Here is a 17,622-nt window from a genome sequence, read left to right as displayed (position 1 = left end):
TCTTTCCTGACTGAAACATACTTGAGTTTTGAGCCAATCCAAAGCAAATGTGCTTCTTTTGCACCTCTACTTTTCTCTTTCCAAGAGTTTTCCTTTCACTCCTGCTTAGCTGGATCCAGAGCAGAACCATTTTCTTTTTTCCTCAAAGTAAAAAAAAAAACCAAACCCCAGGCATTTCGACCACCTGCTCAGTACAGAGCATCCTCCCTTACCAGGAATGCTGCACTGGGTGGCACTGCTGATTTTTCAACCCAATAAACACCAGGATGCTGGCCACCAGCCTGCGTGGGCAAGGAATATGCCCAGGTCTGCTGGGCCCAGCCTGCCTCCAGGGCAGCGCTGAGGGACACCACTTCTTCACGTAACCCTCAGGGGCTGTTGAACAACCCTAGCTGCTGGGCCAGAGCTGTGATGGGTGAGGAATATGAATGCCAACTCCTAAATACTCTTTGAGACTCCTCAGCAGATGCCAGGAGTCAGCTCATCCCAAGAGAGCAACAGAAACTGGATGTACCAGCAAGATGTCAGTCACGCACATGCAGAGAGGGATCCCAGCTCTGCCAGGGGCCAGGAGAGCAAACCTTGCCTTTAGAACTGGGGATTTTCTTACCTTGGAGAAAGGAGAAAGCACCAAAACTGGATCCCCAGCCCTTGAGAACTTGTCTTCTGTCACTCTTCTGGGAGGCTTTGATAATGCAACGTCATGAAAACAGGTCCTAGAAGCCCATAAGACAAGTCCAGAGCAGAAGAAACCTCAAAGGAGCCCTGCGTGCAGCAGCAAGAGCTTCCCACAGGACAGTAGATGGCTGGGATTCGCCTTCAGCATCTCTTTTGCCAAAACTTTCCTGGATTCTTTCTGAAGCTGGTTTGGCCAGCCTGCTTCCCCACCACCTCTTGGAGCGCTCTCGCTTGTTACTTGACTAACTTCTCTCTCCTTCCCAGAGCCTGTCCCTTCCCAGGTATGAACTGTGGCCCTCTGTGGCAGCTCCAATGGATGGTGCACTGGGGGGTGAGCACCACAGCTTTGCAGCTCAGCCTCCCTCTCACTCCCAGCCTCTCCACACATCAGGGCCAACGACAGCACCATTTTCTGCTGGTTCGTGGCTAGACCTTGACCCTAGAGCAGCAGGAGTGCAGGAAAGGGGTCCTCTTCACCAGCTTCTGTTACAGGCACTAATCCCACAGTCCTTTTTATAAATTGCCACTCAATTACTTTCTGTATTTTCTGAGCACGCTCCAAAACAGGGCTATTGCACTAGACCCTATCTTCTGTAAGAAAAGCCTTCCTGGAGGTCGAATCTTTCCAGTTCAATCTCCCAAAGGCCTAGGGATCGTAGAAGAGTTGTTGGTACTTCCCACCAACTGCCTCCCCCCAACTCCATACAAAAGGCTGAAATCTCGTTTTCCAGCTCCAAACGCATTAAAAACAGAAAATCACATTTTATTTGCCATAAACTGTTGATTTGTCACAAAAACACCAGTATAAAACATACACCAAGGTATACAGCTTGGGCAACAAGCCACTATCCACAGTCCTTCATGTCCAGAAACAGTGACAAAGCCCTGAGAGGAACTGACAACTAGAAACCCTGCTGCATTGTTCCCAAGGAACCATTATCACAGTAAGAGAGATTCCTCAGCACACAAAAATGTATTCATTCAATCCATAGGTCTTTTTTCCTTTATCAGGAATTCACTTGTATTATGAGTGAAGTCAGGTTATCTTAACCTAACCCACTAGTTCCTAGGTAGAAGCATAAGTCTGTGTTCCCAAATGCATTACAAACTTCCTAACTTTTCAATAATCTCATGATTTCAGCAATTTTGGAGTAATAGCACTACAAGGCAGTTGTAACCTTCACTTGGGGTAAAGTTCTGCTTCTTTTGGCTCTACCACAACGCTGATAACACTGTTTGAATCTTTAAAAAGCACTTTGGGTCTCCTTTGGAAGGGAAAACCCAAGCCTGAGTGAAAGGTGCAGAGAACAAACTTAAAGGTAAAGCCTTGGTGAGTGTAGGAAAGCAGACACACCAGAATTCAGTGGTTACTATTTCATTCTGCAGAGCCTAATAACAGAATATGGAAACACAGGGTTTTTGAATTATAGACAATGAATGCTGAGCATGGGGCATGACAAAAAAGATGGCTCTTTGGGGATCCCAAGGGGAATAATGAGAAATAGAAAGCAGCCTGCTTTTCACCATGTTAAGGCATTATTTCCTGTGATGGCAATTTTTCGCCACTCAATACTTAGATGCACAGACAAAACACACACACACTGTAGTCAACATCAAATCCTGAGCAGCCTCACAGCACTGAGCAAGACTTAGACAGAGCAAAATTATTCCTGTTCCCTGAGCTACGGTGCCAGGCAGCAGCACACCCATTCACCCCTCTGCCGGACTGCACACCACTGTGGATGGCAGAGCACAGCAGAAGGTAGTAACTGCCTGGAGCACATCGGGGCACGAAAGCACAGCACCTTTTGGCTCACATTTCCTGTAGTGGGGAGCACCAGAATGTGTCTTTGTTCTCTTCCATGCCTGTATCTGCAGTCCAGCTGGATATTGGTTGGATGGGGTTAAGCATGCCCAGTCCATCAGCCTGAGGAGCCTGCAATGCATTTTCCTGCCCCCTCAACCTAAGTATCTGGGGAGATCTCAGTGTCTAATTTACCTGTTCCTCCCCAAATATACAGCACTAAAAATAAATAATATGGCTCACTTTCATTTGGGGGCTGAGTTTTGAAGGGCAGAGGGTTGGTTTGCTTTTTGTTGTTGTTGTTTTGCATTGTCACTTTCTAATAGTTAAAGAAAAAAACCCACACATATGTTAAAAATTTGTCATCCAAGTGGCCTTCTCATTGTTGAGTGTATACAAAGCCAGACACAGTAGGAATCTCATGTTCCTTTTCCTTTTTGGGATCTACAACATGGTTGTATCTTTCTCCTCGGTGACATTCCAGGTAGGGACCCCAGTTTGCAGCAGGCCTGCAGCAGCTTACAATGCGCTGGAAAGCAAAAAAAAAAAAATTTTATGTCTTACCTTCGTCTGGGCTATTTTTAAAGTTCAGTAAAGCTGTAACTCTAGATATGCCCTGGAACTCAACAAATGGCAAACAAATCACCAAAGTTTTTTTAAAAATCATTCCAAATGTCTTTGGGTTCAGTGGATTCTGGACACTGAAGTCAAACGAGCAGGGAAAGCTGTGACCAACAGGACTCTTTGGCAAAGCTTGGCAAGAAGAGCATACCTCAGATCTTGCACTTGTTCGTTTCTGTGAGGAATAGGAGGCAGAACTCCAGAAAATGATATGGGGATAGAAAGTGATAGAAATTCTTCAGAGAATTTAAGCAGCTGGAGTAACAACAGAGACCATGAAAATCACTGTTGAATGTGTGGGTGGACTCCCAGAAAATTAGACTATCTTCTTATCAGAACACAGCAGGGTAAATTTGCCTCTGTTGCAACTACCAGAGGTGTGTTTTGGTCTAAAAATCCAATTAACAAACACCTCAAAGTACTGAACATGTTTTTGGGAAGAAAGCACAGGCGTTCCTGATAATGCCAAGGAAAGAAAGATTTGAGGCTATGACAGCTTTTTTGTGCCCTTACCTGACAAAGATTTCCTTCAGCTTTAACTATTTTTAGAATAGCAACGATGGGAATCCAGATGACGCAGAAGATAATCATGCACCAGCCAACAGCAGTTCCCCAGGCTGGATATGACACCGAGCCATAAGTGGGAGGTGAAAACGTAACCAAAGACCAGACCAAAATTGCCTATAAAAAAGGGCAAAAAGATTAAGAGAGAAAAGCAGATTTCCAGCTAACTTGAACTTGCACTGTATTTCCAAGTTGGGTTAAAAAAAAAAAAAAAAAAAAAAAAAGAGGGCTATCTACAAATTCTGCACAGTTCCCTTTTGCTTTCTGAGTGTGAGAATGGTTGTGCAGGATTTCGTGTTCAGTCATGGCCAAGCAGTAAGACTGAAGGACAGGACTGAAAGACGACACTGATATGCACCCTAACACTTTAAGTACATCTGTGTTTAAACAGAATGTGATCTCTGGGTTCTGTTAAAATTTTATTTTGGAGAAGACGTATGTTGCTGGATGAGCCCAGTACCTTTCTCTGTATGTTTTATATGTTCCCACATTCCTTTATTTACACAAATATGGGAAAGAATCTAAGATTAACTGTTGGCAAATATTGCTGCAGAAATAAGATATTTTTAAGCAGCATTTTCTAAACTGTAGTCTGGACAGTTTAAAGGTAATGTGCTGGCCAGAGTGACTTGCCACTGCTCCTGGACTTGGGATCTTAATAAATTCTCTCATGGTAACATAATCCAACCATCTACACGCACAATTAGAAGTACAGGAGTAACAAAAAACTGAGACATGTGACAGGACATAAAAAAGTCTCAGTTAGACAGGGGAACAGCTGGACATCCAAAGAGCAAACCCAAGCCAGGGATCTGTCCTGAAAATGGGATTTCCCTCAATGGGGAAAAAAAATCTAGGTTTTCAAAACATTTTCTCAGTCTGAAATGAAGATAATCCAGCTGCTAAAATGGACAATCTGGTTGCTCTGTGTTACTCCTCGGAGTGTAGACGCAGCTCACTAGCAACTGATCTGAAGGTCCAGCCTCTTCTGGAGAGGACCCAAGGAGGAGCGGTATGTATCGGAAAGTGCAGATAGCGTGTGGTTTGCTTCACTGGCACAGCCATACCCTGTCTTTATACATAGGGCCTGGCATTCAGCCCTGAATCTTCATGTGGAAACCTCTCAATATCCAGTTACTAAGTTCTGTCACACTAACACAATCCAGTCATCTACACTCACCATTAACAGCACAGGAGTAATGAAAAACCAGCACATTCTCCACCACAGCCAGAATAAACGGCTCTTCTTTCCAATCATCATTTCAATGTCTTCAATGAACCTGTTTCCTCCTGTTGAAAGACAATCGTAGGGTGCATTGTAAAGCAGGTGCCTCCTTTGCAGGTGGGGTTACTCAAAAGGAATAGAAGAAAGGCAGTGGTCAAGATCAGTTTCTCCAGTTCTGTGGTAACTGTTAAAGGTTTTCAGCCAGTTAAGTTATAAATGCCTTACTGCGGTAATTAATGTTTAATATACACTGTGCCTGGGGTTGCACAGTCAAATCATGGATTTTCAATGCAAATAATTTACCGTAAATGTAGATGATGCCTATTATCTCCAGGACAGCTGCAATAAGGATTCCCCATCCAGCACAAAAGTGATCTATTAGGTTAACCCAGTAAATTCCTGCCTGTAGAACAAACAATAAAGAGGTAAAAATGTACCCAGTCCCAGTAATGTCTTTATGCAACTAAAATAAGTTGCATTCTTCAAGCCAGTTTAACTAATCACCAGTCTGAGTTTTTTAAATTCCCAGTCCTCTAGGTTAAGTACACATTTGTAAACATTATTGTGTTTAAATATCTCTGTGTCAGGTTGAAAAGCACTTCTGACAAAATACTGTAGATCTGTATACTAATAACAAGATATATGTATATGCAGAGTATATATAAACAGCTGAGAGTGAGATTTAAATTTGGAACTTACTGATTAAAGCTGGTGCTGAAGTTCTAATACTGAGTTACAGCAATAGCTATGCCAGTTAGCAGTTCTGGTAGGCTTGTATACTGCTACACGCACAAGTTTTCCGTGTGGGTTAAACACAGCTTTAAACACCAGCATGCAATAGCAGGATCACAGAGCAGGAAACAAGCTTTAAACCATTTCACACTCTTGTGTACTAAGTCCTTTGCAAGCTTCCCTGCCATCATGTTTCATAACTTATGAGCTTTGCTTGACCATACAACTGTCTATTCACCACAGTTATCTTCTTCACATTCTCAGTCTAATTGCATACATATATAAATCTGCATTTCTAGATGGAGTAATTGCAATGAACCTTTGTACCCTTGAAAGCAATTGCCTCAAGAAATTTTACACAGTATACTTAAAATTCCTTTTATGTATGTGTGGGTGTGTGTGTATACATATACAGGAGAAGTAGCCATACAATCTACAGATGCATGTGAGCAATAGGTTTTTGTGACATGAATAGGCTATTCCGCAAATCCTGTCCTGTTTGGTAGTCAGTTCTGAACAAAAAGATCCCACGACATCTATTAGCATTACCCACAGTGCTGCACACACACTGTATGCATATGCTTGAGATTACACAATCTCCTGAACTGAGGAGCAATAAATCAGGTTGATGGTTCACTGGCTCTGTACAGCCCTTCTATTTAAAAGCACATCTCAGTTCAACAATCACAGAAAACCTTAGGTTCTTCAAGCTTCCCTCTGGGAATTTCTTATTTGCATGTCCAGGCATACTGGCAGAATTCAAGAGTGTCTCAGATTGATCCATGCAAACAGGAACAGTTGGAAAGGATATTTTGACTCGAGTTCATTGCTTCCAGCATAACTAAACCCACGGCCAAAAACGAGTTTAATGTCTTACCTGAGTAACACAGGTAAGACCGAGAAGGAAGAGCAATATGCACACACCCAAGGTTACAGGGATTCTTAACTTTTTCATCACTTCGGGATATATATCTTGTATGGTGGTTGTAAGTGTTTCTGCAAGGGAAGAAGTGTGGGTTTTGAGCAGCACAATTAAGAAAGGTAAAGTTCATTTGAAAAGCCATGAGTTACTTAAAACCCCGCTCACCTATGGTGGCAAACTGAGAGTCAAGGCCCAAGAGCAGGAGCATGAAGAAAAACAAGAAGGACCACAGAGGAGAAACTGGTAACCTGGAGAGAGCCTCTGGGTAGGCTACGAATGCCAGATCAAATCCTGGAAAGTAGTGGAAGGAAGGAGGTTATTGTCATGCCTTGGTCAAAGCAAGTCCCGATACCGACGGCGCGACAATCAGCCTACCTGAGTCCACAACCTCCGAGACGGGTCTCTCGGACACGAATGCCATATGTCCCAAGATAGAGAATATCGCAAACCCAGCAAATATGCTGGTGGCACAGTTGGTTACACAAACGAAAATAGCATCCGAGTAGCAGTTGTTGTGGAACTTATTGTACGAAGACAAAGCAACGAGCCCACCCCATGCCACAGACAGGGAGTAGAATATCTGGGTGGCTGCATCTTTCCAAACCTACCAGAAATAAGAACATGGGAATTACTGTATTACTTACAGTATGTATCATAAACATTTAAGTCTGCCCTCTATGGAAGCTCCAGGGGTTTTTTTTGCATTTAGCCTGAATATCTAATTCCATTTCATGTGAGTTTTAGAGTAGGTGGGATATAGCATGCTGGTGACCTTGCCATCTCAAGCACAAACAATATCTTCTATGATACCAGGAAGGTCACATCCTGAGTATGTTGCCAGATATTTAATATTGGGCTAGCTCTGAAGAAGAGATTCAATTCATTCACATATGTGGGTTGTCGAGATATGAATCTTGTCACAGTGCTAACAAATAAGGGAAACAAGGACCGGGTTGCAGGTGTGCGAACTCCCATGTGCCCTCCAGCTTGCGTTCCTCACACCCAGATAAGCCACTTCTGCCTCTGCTGCAGCCCCTCAGTTAGCACCAAATGCTCACGTAAAATACCACAAATAAATATCAGACTTAATGTCTGCTTTTGGTAAAACTGAACTAATGTTGGCATAAGCCAGAACAAAAAAATCCAGGCTTCCTTTGCACAAGGTGACCTTCCCGGTCCACCTAATTTCCCAGGCTAATTTCCTGGGCAAGGTGCAGCCTGAATTTCAAACTTAGGGGTCCCTCCAACCTTCTGATAAAGTCCCTTGAAGTTATCAGCAACCAAAGCAAGTGGGACACATGCGAGAGCAATGCTTGATCCCACAGCAAGAACTTTCTCAGCAGGTCTTGCTAAGATGAAACTCCAGCATGACCCCCAAGAGCTGCTCAGAGGCAATACCACAGTTGTTGTCACTGTCTGGTGTGGCAGGGAGAGGGCAGAAGGTGGCTATTTTTTAGATTGAAAGTAGCTAGCATAGGGGCTTGGACTTCCGATAGAGCTGGGGGTTGCTGAAAAAACAGAACCCCGCTGCAGATACAAAATGCAGGGCAGGACATGAAGAAGCACCTGACTGGATGAAAAAAAGAAGTTGCCCTGTAAGTGACGAGCCCATAGAACCACAGAAGCGTGTCACGCTTCCGGGGCTGACACTACCTCTCACCTCTGCCTCCATCAGCTTGGTGATGTTGGACTGTCTCCCAATGTAGTACTCGATGCCATCCAGAGCACCTTCCAGGGTGGCACCTCGCACCAGCAAGATGAGCAGGATGACATATGGGAAGAGCGCAGTAAAGTAGACAACCTGCAGAAAGAAGGGCAGGGACACACATTAGAAGTGAGGGGATGCACAGACTCCATGCAGGAGGAATGGCCAGGTTTTAGGCTAAGGTCTGCTGGTACAAATTAAAAACAGGTGACCAGGGAAGTGAACTTACGCCAAGCACTAAGCCATCTGGCTTAGCCGGTTCTGGAGCTGCATTCCAGCAGAAGCAGAAGGCCCAAGCCACACATCCACTTTTCAGACACCACTTGACCAGTTTCAGAAATGTGTTTTCTGACATGATTTACTGCTGTAGCAAGGCCTGGACCCAACTACCCCAGAGGTCTCTTGCTAGGCAATGCTTCTAGCAAATGCAAACTGAAAGCCAGTCAAAATTAGGTGACCAGGATGGAATTATCTCCTGCTGAGACTGGGAAGGGAGGAGAAGAAGAAGAAGAAGAAGAAGAAGAAGAAGAAGAAGAAGACGAAGAAAAACAAACAAACAAAAAAAAAGCAGCCATGCTAGAAGCTTTCTTTACTGGGAACAAGGACTTTTAGGTTCTCTCAGACACAGATCTTTTTTGTTGTTTGTCTACACAATTTCTAGCACGATGGGATCCAGGCCAGAAGCACGGCTAAGCAGTGCTATTATCATGCAGGCTACGTTCAACAATACTCTTGTTTCTCGAGTCTTAGTTTCAGTGTTACGCAGACAGATAATTGACCAGGTACTGCTGGTTACACCAAGCCATAGCATTGCACCATCATATGGCGAGTCTGCCGTTTCTGAAGACCTCCTTCATATTTGCCCGGAACAGCCAATTCTCTCTGCTCTTCATCTTTGCCTTGTTCCTGCCCAGCTACATTCTTCTGAGTCTTACCTCACTCCTCAAAGATGCTTACCTTTGTGCCAGAAGAGAAATGACAACAGGAAGAGCCAATTGCCAGGAACCCAAAGAATGTGAGTTTAAGAGGAGCCATGCGGCAGAACAACTGTGGCTGGGAAATCACGGATACTTCGCCCTGAAGTGCTGAGACAGGGGACAGAAAGCTCCAAATAGAAAGCAGAATAGGAGGAGACATCAGACTGAGGAAAGGAAGACAGGCAGTGAGGAACCATGGAAAGGCACAATGACAGAAGGAATCGGGGGCGGGCAGGGAGGAATCAGTGCAGAAAGGGTGAGAGAAAGAATGAAGGCAACAGAGACTGAAGTAAGTGATGGAGATGCAACATGGAGGTAAGAAAGGAGTAAGAGGAGGAAGGAACTAAACCACGAAAAGGGCCTCAGGCAGGGAAGAATGAAATTCAGCCTCCCTGAAGTCTGGAGAGGAGTTGACCTAGCCCAAGGAAAACTCCAGACAGCCATGCTCCAGCACATGAAAATGGGAGCTCAGCAGAGCCAGAGTCTGAAAACAAGCACCTATGGACCTGGGCCCTAAAAGCAGCTTGAAATCTTGAGTACCAACAACATTTCACAACCTGGCAGGAACCTGCACACGCACATCTGTTTGCAGGACTTGACCTGTATTGTCCAAACATCTCAACTAGTCCGGAGGTGCGAATAATTACCGGGTGCTCCCAGGGCGTGTGCGCACGTGTGCGGTCACATGCACATGTCCATCATAACAGGTCGGGTGACTGCCAAAACTCAGCTGGAATCACCTGTATGACTGCAAGATCCCTAAATACATGGCAGCCCTGGTGGAGCTGAGAGACCCATGTGTTAAGTGATTGCTGTGTAATCAGCACCTTACTCATATTTTATGTAACAGTTATGAAGCCAAGGAGCGGAAAGAAAGTCTAATGGTGAGTCCAGCACAAGGTAGTGGGTTAGGACTGTATCCTGCCTGGTGCTAACCTTCCCTGAGTCCCACTGCCATTGGAAGGGCAGGATCAGGCCAGAAGTCTGCTAGTTGCTCTTCCTAACTTACCTTTCCAGAAGATTTTATTCCTTTAAACAATGCAGCTCCAACAATCATCCAGGACAGGAGGAGGCAGAGAGCCAGGTACCACACGATGTTACCAGTCTCATCCAACCCACTCGAGCGCTGAAGAGCCACTTTACTGAAAGCACAAAACGCTGCAATGAGAAGAGGGCGACAGCAGCACACACTCCTCCTCTTCAGCCACTTCTTGGAGGAAAGTGAGCTGGTTTCTGCAGATATTACAAGACCCTGCAGCTGCTTCCATGAGTGTGCAGTTAGAATTGCACGATTGGCATTGAAAAACCGAGTAATTATCTGCATTTTTCCCCTCTTTTTAAAGTCTACCAGCCCTCAGCTCTCCATACATCTCCCATCAGGCCTACCTCAGCTCTTTCATGTTAACCATGAAGTTCTGATGGAAAGAGAAGAGCCCATAAGAAGAATCAGTTCCCAGGAACCCAAGGAACATGAAGCAAATTGAAACCATGTGGCTAAAGAAATAGCAATTTCACAACAGGCCCAGATTCAGAATAAGGTGAATCTATGTTGCACAGTAACTCCTGAAAGAAAGTATATGCTATACATAACGATGCTAAGTAGTCCCTACCAGGACTCCAGAGAAGAGGACTTCTTTAAGCTGAATATTTTTCAGTTTGCTACAGGTTGACTCATTTGCTTCCTTTTTTTTTTTTTTTTAAAGGGCCAGACTCATCAATTAAATTTTAAGTGCCCTCTGCACAGATTTGCATGCCTACCCCCCTTGACTAGATTGTTTCTGGACGGCAAGATAAGACAAAAATAGAAGGCACATTCAAAACCACAATTCATAATAAATGCACTTTTAGCAATTTCTTTAAAATATTTACTTACTTCCAGTATTGCTCACTGGGAAATTGCGCTGGTTTGTAGTTCATGGTGCCATTCAGACATGTGAGATTGTTGCTTGTGATGAACGAGTAGTTTGCATGAATGATTTCTCCATCTAAGGTTGCATTGCAGTCACTTACTGAAAGCAAGCGAGCAAAAGGGATTGTTAACACAGTGATGAGCATTATAAAAATCAGACTAGTATAGCAAATATGTTTTCTAAACAGTTACAGCTTCAGTTTGCCTACTAACAATATTTAGGAACAAACCTGAACTATTACTTGCAGCCGTGACTTTGTTACTTTGACTGTAAATCAAAACACCAAGAATCTGGTGTGCTCAGCTCCACCTTTCATGTATAGTCAAGAATACTTGCAAAAATCAGAACTGAGAATAGTTAAGATTGTAGCCTTGGTTACTCTATGAAAACCTTTGTCCCAAACCAAGGTTACACACAGATCATCCTCCAGCAACTTCATCTTATTACAGCAGAGGGCTTACAAGAGCTCTTCAAATATTTTCGGGGGGGGGGGGGGGGGGGGGGGGGGCGGGACACGACACCAGTGGGCCTTGTTTCTTTTTTTTGGGGTTGGGATTTTTTTTGCGAGAACATACAGTAAAGAACACTATATCAGCATTTACTGGAAAAGTCTTGCTGAAGTCTATTTCAGGACAGCTTCTTCAGTTCAGTTTTGTATTCCTCCAGCACTTACAAATTTCAAGCTAAAATATTTTTGTTTAGCCCATAGGCAAGCATGAACTTTTTGTTACATAAAGCATCTCAACTTCATTTTATGAAACCTATGAATCTTAGAAGAGATTTTCAGATATATGTAATTGTTAAGAGAGTTACAATTACATTAACACTTGGCAACACATTTCCAGCTACTAACTACTATTTATCTCACCGACTTCACCTTTGCCTTCAACTGGTCTGATATGGAAACTGGTGAGATAACAAGTGTTTGGCCGTACATGTGCTGCCAAACATCAAGAACAATAGCGTGGAGATATGTTCTAACGAGTTAATAGTGTGAAACCAGTATGTCACTGGTGCTCAGGATTACCATAACCACAGGGGAGGCAAGGGGTAACAAAAGAAACCCCGATAAAAGCTACAGCAATACTCTTGTTTCATGTAAGGAAGGTATTTGCTTTGCCATGAAGCCTGATGAAATGGGAATGGAGTATTTCCAGGGACTGTATGTACTAGAAGAAACCCTCGATTTTAAAGGAGAAAAAAAAGGATGCAAGAAGGAGGTTTCAGCCCAGCTCTCTGTAGGTTTCCCGAGCACCCAGAACTGGTGGCAGGGAAGCAGACAAGCATCACTCCCATGTGTTGAGACAAAACTCCAGGAAGGATTTTCAAGCCAGGGGTAGCTGTCTCACTCCTGTAATTTCTCCCAAAGTACAGGTATCCAAAACAGTAATATTAAGCCCTATCTGTTAAGTACGGTACCTAATCGTGTTTTGCTGCAGAACTCATCTGCCCAGGAAAAGCAGTCTGACCACGGCAGCACTTTTTGAAATGAGGCAAATAAGTAGTAGAGTGCATAAGCAATAATAACGTTGTAGTAGATCGCCACAAATGTTGAGATGATGACCATTGTGATGCCCACTCCTAGGAAACAAAAAGACACAATGTCTTAACTATGCCAAACTTGGGTTGAAAAAAAAAAAAGAATGCCCTTCACTTGACTTTTAAATGGCTACTTGGGAAGAAGCTGAGGTTGTTTTTTTAAATAATTTTTAACAGCAACCAAACAGGGAAAGAGAAAAGCCATGAAATGAGGCTTATGATCCAAACTGACCATCTCAAATGTAGTTTTAACACAGGGTTTGAATCAGGCCCATAGTAAATGGGCCTGATCAAAACACGTGTAGACGTGGCACTTTGGGACATGGTTTAGTAGGCATGGAGGTGTTGGGCTGATCGTTGGACTAGATGGATGGGCTGATGGTTGGACTAGATCTTAGAGGTCTTTTCCAACCTTAATGATTCTATGATTCTAAAAATTGGACTAGCTGATAAGTCCAAGTCTAAAGAAATGCAATATTTTCTTCTCTCCCAGTTCAGTGGGAAGCTTTGATTGCTTAGTAAAATAAAAGAAACTATACAAAAACTATGACTGACCAATCCCTTTTAAAGATCCCATTGTAATGAATAGTTTTGCCAATAAATGAGAAGCAACGTAGAACAGTAAATCTGTGCCAATAATGCTGTTCTCCTTCTTTGTCAAAATGAACTTTGTTCTGTGAGTTTGGGAAAGTCAGCCAAATGGCCCCAATCATCTTAGAGACTATATTTAAGTTTATATCTTTACAGACACGGAAAAGATTTGCTGTGTCTACAGACTTTTGCTTTAAGGTTAAATACACTGCTCTCATGAAAGGTTGCTTGTGCTGCAGAATAGAGACTGGCAAAAAGAGTAAGTGTTCAGGCAACCAGCCAGAACGTAACCCCTTTTGTTTCTATAGAAGGTGGCAAGTAAAATTCTTATTGCATCAGAAAGAAACTTCCTTGTTCTTACATTAATTCCTCTGGTAGATAAAGAGGACAAACAAGACCAATTACACCCATCAGTATAGGACCTGGATGTACAGGAGTGAGTAAAGCACGTGGTTAGTTGTTTCCAAGCACATAAATCTCCCTATGAAATTCAAACCCTCACAGAGACAGTCAAACTACCACTACAAAGTGCAACTATTTCTCCTTACGAAGCTGGAGTTTAGCCTATTTTATCACACCAGTGGATGACTCCAAGGCAGTGAGTTGGATGAATAGGTGCACAGCGTTACATAAAGCAATCATACCCATGTGCCTGTGCCATTGCTGGCAGCCAAATACACAATTAGCCCATCCAACATGGAACTGCCTTGCAAGCTACATAGGATGCAAGGTGATGAGGATAACTTCTAAAAATGATTTTCAGTCTGTTGCACACAGTGCCAGGTGTTTAACTGAGGTTTTCCCTCACACAGCAAACAGGGTGATTTCCTTCTGCCTGGACTGCTGCAGTTAGGGTGGTGTGCTGCATAACACCAGGAGAATCATTGATAAAACCTTTCATAATTGACAACCTTTCTGGGGAAATCTTTAATTCACATCTGTTTATTAACTGATTAATAAGGAAGGAAGATCTATCTAGGAACATAATACTTTGTAACATGGGAATATTCTCTACACGGAACCCAAACTGGCTTCTCAGAATTAGTAACTTTCTGAAGAAATCATTAACTCATATCTGTTTAGTACTAGAAAGATCCAAGGAAATGTATCAATACCAACCTTGAAACAATGGCAATATTCTCCAGACAGAAATTGGCCCTAGACTGGCAAACTGCCCAAGGGAACATTCCATGAAAAATAAGGGCAAGCCAGCTAATGCCAACATCAGGGTGTATGGGATTAGAAAAGCACCTGAGGGGAGAGAGGAAAAAACCCATGAACACACACACAGAGAACACAATGAATCTTTCAGTATTCACCACAGTTCTATCATATTTTGTACTGCCCTTTTTCCCCCGGCTCAAATATCCCACTGTGGGGTTTTTTGCTTCTTGCAAAATAGAGAGATTTGTTTGTAAATCCTGTTTTGTGTTAGACTAAATATTACCTGCAATGAAGAAACATCGATTACCAGGAGAACTGGCGATTTACATGGGATGGCTTCTTTTATAGAATTAAAAGGATTTTACAAAAACCAGTGAAGACATACTGCTCTCATACAAGCAGGAACACTGTAGGCACCATCGGCTTTCTCTGCTTTCTGTTTCATCTTCCAGCTTTTGATTTAAAAAGGAACAGAACAATTCCTTCATGTACTTAGCTGTGATTTGCAACTGAGTAGCTTGAGTAGCTAGTGGATGTCAAAACACAAAATTATTTTCTATGGTTGGCTGACTCCTGTGTCAAACAGCATCTCAGCATGGCTCTTGTTCAAGTCCATTTTAAAGTGTACATTAACCTGATATCAATGAGAGCCCTGTTCTGCGAAAGAGACTGGCACTTCTTTGTGTGCATGCAGAAGATAGGGCAAATAAGAGCACAGGTTTCCTAAACACAACCTGATATCCCTGTAGAAATCTGTCCTCTTCACTCTCAGTGAACTTAAAGCAAACGAGGACCCAGTTCTGCAAGGAACTGCAAATACTTGCTGTAACTTAAGGAAGTAAATAGCCCCACAGAATTAACTGGATTACTCCTGTGTTTTGAAACAAGGATGTAACAGTTGTCTTTATCAACTGTGGGCCAGGGGCACAGCAGGATACAAGCAGCAGCACAAATATGCTTTAAATGCAAAGCTTTCTGCTGTGGCAGATAAGAAAAAAACATTTAGTAGAAGGACCGATGTCACGACTTTTTTTTTTTTTTTCATAATTTTCTTCATTAACCATAAGTAATACAAGCCAGCCAAACTTGCTCCAATAAAACTTCTGTACCAAGAATGCCACCTTGTGTTCCACGCACAGCTGTATGGGCTGTGCTGCATTTACAGTCCAGAATTCGACTTCCAATGACTGTCAGGCAGAGCAAATAAGTACTTACAAGTAAGTCCTCTGCAGTTACTTGGTGTTTACGCTCTCTTTAATTACCAGTGGTTGCCTGGCAAGTAGACAAAGCTCTGGAATAGCAGCCAGGGAAGCCAGTGCCTCCATTTGGCTTTGCCACTAGTTCATTGTGTAAGCAGGTAAAGGCGCTCTCTGCCTCGCGCTTCCCAAGTACCTGATGGGGATAATTATTGAGCTTGGATAATTATTCCAGCTTAGCTTGTTTGCCTGGCAAAACAAAGGTTGAGATGGGATTCAATTGCTCTCTCTACACAAATCAGGGAGATAAGCACTGTGGAGGGAGAACAGCTATTTCGGTAAGTAGAGGATATTGGCACATTGACAAAAAGATGCATTGTTGGTCATGAGTAAATCAGAAGAGTTCTGGAATTCTCAGGTGGAAGTTTGCAATTAAAACTAAATACTATTTCCCTCCTCAGCTGGTACCCAAAAAGCATAGAGATGCCTCTTACTCCTCTTCCCATTCCCATCAGCGGGCACTATCCCACTTCCCAGGGTGATGCTCACATCCAGCTTTGACAAAACATGCCCAACCTCAGGGCTGGCCTTTGGAGCTGGCCCTCCTCTCCCTTGGGGATAGCAAAGTGTGCCCACCCAACACTGCCATTCAATACAGGTACCTCCGCCATTCTGGTAGGTGAGGTAGGGAAACCGCCAGACGTTGCCCAGGCCCACAGCGTAGCCCACCATGGAGAGCAGGTAGTCGCCTTTGTTTGACCAGTTGCCACGCTCCAAGTTCTCATTGCTGTCACTGGTGTGGGCATCTTTTTCATTTGACAAACTGAAGTCCTTGGAAGAGAAGAAGAAGGAAGGCTCAGGATTGCCCCATAGGCAAGCGGGGGCACTCATATCCTCATTTCTCCTCGGCATCGCTGAGCAGGGCAGCTAGACAGGGTGGGCAGAGCCAGGTGGGCTGCCAGTCCAGCTGATCCCTGGCAGGACAGCACGGACCTGCGAGAGAGGCTCCCACCAGAGAGCCCTAACTATTTTCATGGCCAGTTTTGCCCTGCTCCTACCTTAGTCCCCTGTGCTGTCAGCTCCTGGGGGCAGCACCTCCAGGCAACTCTGCCCCTGCATATGCCCAGATGCCCCCATACCTGTTCAGATGTTCACACTAGCACATACCTGTATGCCCACTTTAAAAACACCTGTCCAGGTGCCTTTCACACCTGCCCAGGTGTTCCCATACCCGCCCAGGTGCTCATCCCAGCTCATCCCTCTTTACCTACCCCAGTGCCCCCATATTCCCATACCTGTCTGGATCTCACTTGCCCAGATAATTTCATACCTGGCCAGGTGCACCGTACCTCACCTGCCCAGTGCTCCCATAGCTGCCCAGGTACCTTGCACCTTACTTGCCCGAGTGCCCCTATGCCTACCTGGGCACCTCCATACCCTACCTGCTCAGATACACCCACACCCGCCCAGGTGCCCCCTTACCCCACGTGCCCAGGCACCCCCGATATCCCACCTGCCTAGGTGCTTTCATACCTGCCCACGCGTCCCCATACCCCACCTGTCCAGGTGTCCCCGCCAGCCACCCCCCGGCCGCCTCACCTTCTTCTTCCCGCAGGAGAGGAAGCCCGGCAGGCTGAGCATCCCCATAGCCGCCGGTGCCGGAGCCGCTCCGCTCTGCCCGCGCCGGCCGGCGCCCGGCCCTTTATCGGAGCCGCCTCCCGCCCGCCCCCCGCCGGGAACCGCGGCCCCCGGGCTGCCCCGCGGCCCGGGCGGGGCCGCCGGCGACGCGGCACCTCCCGCCCCCGGGGCAGCCCCTCGCCGGGCGCCCCGGCCCCGTTCCCGCTTCCCCGCCGCACCCCCGCCCGCTGGCCCTCCTCCAGCCCCGCGCCCACTTCCTTGGGAACACCCACCCGGGCAACCCTGCCCGGCCTGCTGCCCACTTCCCCTCCTAAACACCCCCTGCCCTCCACACGCCCTCCCCTCCTCGCCTTACC

The 17,622-nt window shown here is 44.9% G+C and overlaps 1 protein-coding gene across 2 annotated transcripts; it reads right to left on the bottom strand.

Moving 5' to 3' along the window:
- Window positions 1–2,861: 2,861 nt before the first annotated feature.
- On the bottom strand, window positions 2,862–17,275 carry SLC6A14 (solute carrier family 6 member 14). Of its 2 annotated transcripts, XM_075512970.1 has the most exons (15): window positions 17,205–17,275; window positions 16,959–16,977; window positions 16,291–16,459; window positions 14,388–14,519; window positions 12,558–12,719; window positions 11,102–11,237; window positions 10,238–10,370; window positions 8,207–8,347; window positions 6,922–7,150; window positions 6,712–6,837; window positions 6,502–6,620; window positions 5,196–5,295; window positions 4,848–4,957; window positions 3,617–3,784; window positions 2,862–3,011 (listed from the first exon to the last, which is right to left on the bottom strand). In XM_075512970.1, the coding sequence occupies exons 1-15, from the start codon at window positions 17,273–17,275 to the stop codon at window positions 2,862–2,864; spliced, it is 1,965 nt and encodes a 654-aa protein (XP_075369085.1). The 2 variants fall into 2 exon arrangements, with proteins under 2 accessions (XP_075369085.1, XP_075369087.1); XM_075512972.1 differs by lacking the exon at window positions 16,959–16,977 and having other exon boundaries at window positions 17,228–17,275.
- Between the last annotated feature and the right edge of the window lie 347 nt (window positions 17,276–17,622).

This window comes from Mycteria americana, chromosome 10 (assembly GCF_035582795.1).
Source record: "Mycteria americana isolate JAX WOST 10 ecotype Jacksonville Zoo and Gardens chromosome 10, USCA_MyAme_1.0, whole genome shotgun sequence".
Lineage (NCBI taxonomy): Eukaryota > Metazoa > Chordata > Aves > Ciconiiformes > Ciconiidae > Mycteria > Mycteria americana.
This window is presented reverse-complemented; position numbering and strand designations above follow the sequence as displayed.